General features: G+C 48.3%; 1 protein-coding gene across 1 annotated transcript in view; it reads right to left on the reverse strand.

Moving 5' to 3' along the window:
• Positions 1-598: 598 nt before the first annotated feature.
• The window catches only part of LOC106611819 (fibroblast growth factor 18), a 10,366-nt gene continuing 3,893 nt past the window's right edge, over positions 599-7,071 (reverse strand). The window contains exons 2-4 of the mRNA XM_014212414.3: positions 6,059-6,239; positions 3,250-3,356; positions 599-3,039 (exon numbers count right to left, since the gene is read on the reverse strand). Coding sequence (XP_014067889.2) covers positions 2,770-3,039; positions 3,250-3,356; positions 6,059-6,239 — 558 coding nt within the window. The 3' untranslated portion in view covers positions 599-2,769. The remainder of the gene's footprint in view (positions 3,040-3,249; positions 3,357-6,058; positions 6,240-7,071) is intronic.

Raw genomic sequence — 7,071 nt, forward strand, 5'->3', positions numbered from 1 at the left:
GACTTTCCAGAACCCCCCCACTATTCAGATTCCTTCCTCTGCTGCTCCTTCCTCGGAATCCTCGGGTACAGCCCTTTCCCCCCTGAGTCAGCTGTTTGTATCTGCCGACGTGATTTGGTCACTTGGCAGGGATGTTTCTTCAATGACCTCCCGACAGAGAGGGGTGCGGGATGGGGGAGTGTGTAAGAGAAGGGCTGCATCTCAATAGTCCAAAGTTGATTGCTCCCTTTCCTTTATTCCTTTTCTTCATCGGCTCAGATATGAAAGAACAGAACAGGTGTAATTAGCTGGCCAGTAGGCATCCACCATATTGCTTAGTTCCACCTGTCCTGTTTTTACAGATCAGTGCAGATGAAGGAAAAGGAGGACTAGTTATAAAAGCAGGTATGGCCAAAAACAACTGGAGACACTCCACTCTACAAGAACGTAGTAAATCATGGATCTCTTGGCAAGATACAAATGAAAAGCTTGACAGACGAGAGTGAGGTGGAGAGCCATTGTGGGCACCCTACACTCCCAATGGGGCCAAGAGGATTAAGTCAAGTATATATTTATTGTGACTGGTGACTCAATCATATGGAAATGCCATGGTAGAATTTTGTGTTGGGATGGTGGTTGAGGGTTGTGTGGTGGTTAAGAGGGATGGTTGGTGTCAGGTGTATAGGCCTATGTCAGTGGGTTGAGAGGTAGAATGACAAATAGGATACTACCACTTTGCAGAAGCCTACCCTATCAGTTATTTTCCACAAAGATCAGTAGTCATGGATATGAGTACAGTACAAGACCCACAATTTCCAAGAAAGGAAGCATAGCAGCCCAACGGAAACCTGGGGAAGAACTGTGGAAAAGGAGATGAAGGACTGTGACCTGTCATGGAAAAGACTCCCCAAAATGGCAGAAGATCAGCAGCAGTCGCAGTCTCTCGTGGATGCCTTATGTTCTATGATGATGATATTGAAGGGTTGTTTACCTGTGTATAGATGGTCTACGACACAGGAGACATGTTTCTGTAACGTTTACTGACTTTAGAAAGACCTGCAAACAGAGCTGAAATAAATAAATGAAATAATTTTATAATAACAATTATAGTGACAATCATAGTAAGATTGCTTATTTCTTTTTTTTTTCATCTTTATATATATAACTTTTAATAAATTGTTCCCTTTAATATTTTGTGTATGAGACTTTGGTGCTTTACTGAATGTCCTGGTAGCAGCATTCTGTATCCATGGTATCGCACAGGAGCGTCATCCCCTGGGTCGTTTCTATAGCAACGCTAATATGAAGAGAAGGCACCCTCCCCCCATGCACCCGTCATCACCCTCTGGTCCTATAAGAAGAGGGAATTCTGTCCTGGGGGTGGGACTTGGGGAGTTGATATGTCGCTGATCTCCACTTGTCTTTGGTGGTCGTTAAAGTTTGTTTCTTTTTGGTGCAGCTTGGTTTGTACATTCTGGTTCTTAAAGCTTCAGTCCCTTCAGTGAGTCGTTGGAGGAGGTTATACAGGGCTAATCTAGTCTCTCTGCAGATTCCCCTCAAACAGCTTCACAAATGGTCTTTGGTGCCCTTACACTGACACATACACTCACACAATGTACATACATTCATTCACACAGATTCTCCTCGCCAGGGGGGTGAGACAGAGAGAAGAGCGTCCAAAGCAGTCCATCCATTCCATTTATTCCACCACGGTGCCATTCTGGCCTGTTCTGTGGCTTGATCCCCACTCCACTGACTTCCTGTGTTCCTCTTCCTTTTTCCTGTTTGTCCACCTGTTGCTCTACCGTTTCTCTCATGGTGTCACTGTCCCATAGACCTCCAGTCTGTCCCCCTCTCTGTCAGTCTGTCCGTCTCTTCTCTCCCTGCTTTTCGGTCCATCAATGGCGATCATCCAGTCCTGGACAGTTTTGGATAGCTGCTCTGGTCCAAGCCTGTGAGAAAGGTTGGGGCTATTGCAGTGTCGCTAGCTTAACTACATTTTAACCTTCAAAAGGAGTTTAAGGAGTTTAAACACACTGAAGTCGTTCTTGTTTTATCAGAGCAATCACGTTTACCTTAACGCAGAGATGCGTGCTAAACCAGCCAAGTGACCAGTTTTCGTATGTTTGTTCTAAAGCAGAGCTTAACCTACCACTGCTAAGAGACAGTGCAATAGCACCGTTCTGTTCAAGCTTGGGGGTTGGAGGGAAACGAGGTCTACATAAGGTGGAAAGCCTGGGCATCAGTTTAGCTACCTTCTGGGGTCCTTGTCATAGCTTCTGGGCCTCGTAGTGGAGTGGGCCAGGTCGACGGGCTAGTAGCAGGGCTATAGGCTTGTTCTATTTTGTTAGTACTTTCATTTGATTATTTTATGATGTGAAGCACTTTCTTACTTGTATTGAAAAGCGCTATACAAATGAAGTTATTAATAGTGGCCTTCAGTCAATGGACAGAAATAGTGAAGCCTGGGGCAGTGACAAGTGTCAAGTTAGCGGGTGTACTGTGGTACTAGCCGAGTTAGTAGGTCTACCAGCCAGGGTCTGGAGGAGAGTACATGTTGTCCCAGTAGGTGGGGTCAGGTGGTAAGGAGTGTTTGTGTAGCACTGGTCCATTATAGATTAGCTTCAGGAACAGGTGCAGTGGATGTTAGCCGGGTCCAATGGCGCTAATTAGCCTTAGCATGTATTAAAGTCCAGAGGAAGGGTCAATGTTATCCCATTAGCGGTTAGTGGATAAGCAGGTACAGGCGGCAATGGGCAGTAGATGGATGGTAGCCGTTAGTGTTAGCTGCTAGTGGGTCCCGGGGGCACGGACCCTCTTACTCCTCTTGTTGACCGTTGTGAAGCGGAAGGGCGTGGTTTCGGGGTACTCCCCGGGTGGGAAGCGCTTCATAAAGTGGACGTCCTGCTGGTTGGGCAGTGTGTGGGGGCCGCGGCGAGGGCGCCCCCGCTTGGTGAAGCCCACGTACCAGCCGGTGTATCGCGCTGACATTAGTGCGGTGTAGTGGTTCTCCAGAACCTTTTCTACAAACACGCAGTCTTCACTTTTATTACTGGCCTTCTGAGAGAACAGAGAAACGACCACACACAGGCACACAGGAGGAGAAAAGAGAAGTAGGTCAGCAATCCATGGAATTTATTAAATCTAAACTTAAAGGAATGCTCAGGAATGCTTCAAAACAGTACTTTTTCAGTATGTTGTTGTGATTCATGCCATAAGCCTATGATGCTGTAATTGTTTGAGAACATGAGAGATCAGATTAGGTCTCACCTTTCCCACCAGCTTGCCGCGGCGGTTCATGCACAGGTAGAAGTTGGTCTCTTTGCCGCGGATTCTCACCTGGCTACCAAAGGTGTCAGCCTCCACTACAAGCTGGGCTTGTGAAGGGACAGACAGAGGGACAGACAGACGTTAGAGCCACTGTCTGACTGACAGGCAGACAGCTAGACAGTCAGACAGAGCAACAGATATAGCCTACATTAAACTAACAGATAAATGACAGACAGATGTTAGAGCGAGAACAGAAAGAGCGACAGACATACATTTGGGTGAGCAGATGGCTGGTTGTCAGATAAGCCTGTTTACAAGAGACTGGTCACCACAAATGGGGCTTGTAAAAAAAGATCCAAGCAGACATAAGGACAGCCCAACACAGAGCAAGGTTAACAGAAGAAGAAGAAGAGTCGACTAGCAGACACTGCAGGAGGGATGGTTTTGTTTTTAAGAGTGTTTTGTGTGAGTATTTGGTGTGAGGTTGTGGTGTGGTGTGAGGTTGTGGTGTGGTGTGAGGTTGTGGTGTGGTGTGAGTGTGTGGTGTGGTGTGGTGTGAGTGTGTGGTGTGTGTTCATCATTCCATTGTGAAGCTGTTTCAGTGTGTAATATAGTCCTTCTCTCTTGTAATAACACTGCCCTGACTCCATGGCTTTAGAGAGTGCGTGTGCCTGTTTAAAAAAGAAATCCCTAAAACGGTTCCTACATGACCTTAGTCAACAAAGGGGTCACAAGAAATCAATACTCTTCTTTCTCCCTGTTCCTCTCTCCCCCTCTACATGTTTACACCTTCACCCCTCCTCTCTCTCCCCCTCTACATGTTTACACCTTCACCCCTCCTCTCTCTCCCCCTCTACATGTTTACACCTTCACCCCTCCTCTCTCTCCCCCTCTACATGTTTACACCTTCACCCCTCCTCTCTCTCCCCCTCTACATGTTTACACCTTCACCCCTCCTCTCTCTCCCCCTCTACATGTTTACACCTTCACCCCTCCTCTCTCTCCCCCTCTACATGTTTACACCTTCACCCCTCCTCTCTCTCCCCCTCTACATGTTTACACCTTCACCCCTCCTCTCTCTCCCCCTCTACATGTTTACACCTTCACCCCTCCTCTCTCTCCCCCTCTACATGTTTACACCTTCACCCCTCCCCTCCTCTCTCTCCCCCTCTACATGTTTACACCTTCACCCCTCCCCTCCTCTCTCTCCCCCTCTACATGTTTACACCTTCACCCCTCCTCTCTCTCCCCCTCTACATGTTTACACCTTCACCCCTCCTCTCTCTCCCCCTCTACATGTTTACACCTTCACCCCTCCCCTCCTCTCTCTCCCCCTCTACATGTTTACACCTTCACCCCTCCTCTATCTCCCCCTCTACATGTTTACACCTTCACCCCTCCTCTCTCTCCCCCTCTACATGTTTACACCTTCACCCCTCCCCTCCTCTCTCTCCCCCTCTACATGTTTACACCTTCACCCCTCCTCTCTCTCCCCCTCTACATGTTTACACCTTCACCCCTCCTCTCTCTCCCCCTCTACATGTTTACACCTTCACCCCTCCTCTCTCTCCCCCTCTACATGTTTACACCTTCACCCCTCCTCTCTCTCCCCCTCTACATGTTTACACCTTCACCCCTCCTCTCTCTCCCCCTCTACATGTTTACACCTTCACCCCTCCTCTCTCTCCCCCTCTACATGTTTACACCTTCACCCCTCCTCTCTCTCCCCCTCTACATGTTTACACCTTCACCCCTCCTCTCTCTCCCCCTCTACATGTTTACACCTTCACCCCTCCTCTCTCTCCCCCTCTACATGTTTACACCTTCACCCCTCCTCTCTCTCCCCCTCTACATGTTTACACCTTCACCCCTCCTCTCTCTCTCCCCCTCTACATGTTTACACCTTCACCCCTCCTCTCTCTCCCCCTCTACATGTTTACACCTTCACCCCTCCCCTCCTCTCTCTCCCCCGCTACATGTTTACACCTTCACCCCCCCCTCCTCTCTCTCCCCCTCTACATCTTTACACCTTCACCCCTCCCCTTCTCTCTCTCCCCCGCTACATGTTTACAACTTCACCCCTCCCCTCTTTTCTCAGTTTTTCCTCCCACAATGCTTTACTGCCATTGCCTGATGGCATTAACCACAGTCTTCTTTTCTTTGAGAACCATTTGTCAAGAACAGATCTGCTCCTGGAGCAGTAGTACAGCTGGCTCGAAGTCGTGTGTTTGTGAAAAGCATGGTTGTGAATGAGAGAGCTGGTAACATGAACCCCATTCGTCTACACAGAGGAATATGAATACTAGCGTTAATGCTTTTTCCCTGCATTGATCCTCTGTGGTTTAAGAATGGGTTAGGCATAATTACAAACGGCGAGAGAAAGGGGAAGGGAGGAAGGAGTGGGGGAGGAAGGGATGTATGGGGGAGGGAGAGGAGGGGGAGGCAGCCTGCTGTTTTAAACCCAGAGGAGACAACAGGGAGGATGAGAATCGATGGATAGATTGATGGAGGAGATGAGTTTTTAACACTGACTAAAACTCTACCTGCTAAGCCTCTCTCCCTCTTTCTTTCTCTTTCACCCTCTCTCTCTTTCTCTGTATCTCTCTAGTGAATTACTGAGTCAGCAGTCAGTCGATGAGGTCTTTGTGCTCCTGAGACAACCCCCCACTGCACCTTGCCAAGACCTGAGGATTGTGCGTGTGTGGGTCTGTTTGTCTCTGTGCGTGTGTGGGTCTGTTTGTCTCTATGTGTGTGTGTGTGTGTGTGTGTGTGTGTACGTGACTATCTCCATGTGTGTGTGGTGTCTTACCATATTTGTCTCCGTCCTCTCCGCGGGCACTGATGCGTCTACCCAGCACCTGGACGTGTTTGCCGCTGGTGCGGCTGTAGAGCTGGTAGACCCGGTGGTGCCGCCGGCTCATAGCGTCTCTCACCCGGGTCTGGTTCTCCACGTGCACGCTGAAGTTAACCCCATCCACGCCAAACACCTGCTACACAGGGCACACAGGTACTGATAAGCAAACACCAACTCAAATCAACAGCCAAGATTATAATAAAGTTTACTACTACTGCTCCTGCTACTACTACTGCTACAACTACTGCAGCTATTACTACTACTACTACTGCTACTACTACTACTACAGCGGCTGCTGCTGCTACTACTACTACTGCTGCTACTACTGCTACTACTACTACAGCGGCTGCTGCTACTACTACTACTACTGCTGCTACTACTACTGCTGCTGTTACTACTGCTGCTGCTACTACTATTACTGCTGCTGCTACTACTGCTGCTGCTGCTACTACTACTATTACTGCTGCTGCTACTACTGCTGCTGCTGCTACTACTATTACTGCTGCTGCTACTACTGCTACTACTATTACTACTGCTGCTACTACTGCTGCTGCTATTACTGCTGCTGCTACTACTGCTACTACTGCTACTACTATTACTGCTGCTGCTACTACTGCTACTACTATTACTGCTGCTGCTACTACTACTACTGCTGCTGCTGCTACTACTACTGCTGCTACTACTACTGCTACTACTACTGCTACTACTACTGCTACTACTGCTGCTACTACTGCTACTACTACTGCTACTACTGCTACTACTACTGCTACTACTATTACTGCTGCTGCTACTAATACTACTGCTACTGCTGCTACTACTGCTGCTGCTGCTGCTACTACTGCTACTACTACTACGGCTACTACTGCTACTGCTACCGCTACTGCTACTGCTGCTACTACTACTACTGCTGCTACTAGTACTACTACTGCTGCTACTACAACTACTGCTACTACTACTGCTACTGAAGA

This window comes from Salmo salar, chromosome 09 (genome assembly GCF_965601325.2).
Source record: "Salmo salar chromosome 09, fSalSal1, whole genome shotgun sequence".
Lineage (NCBI taxonomy): Eukaryota > Metazoa > Chordata > Actinopteri > Salmoniformes > Salmonidae > Salmo > Salmo salar.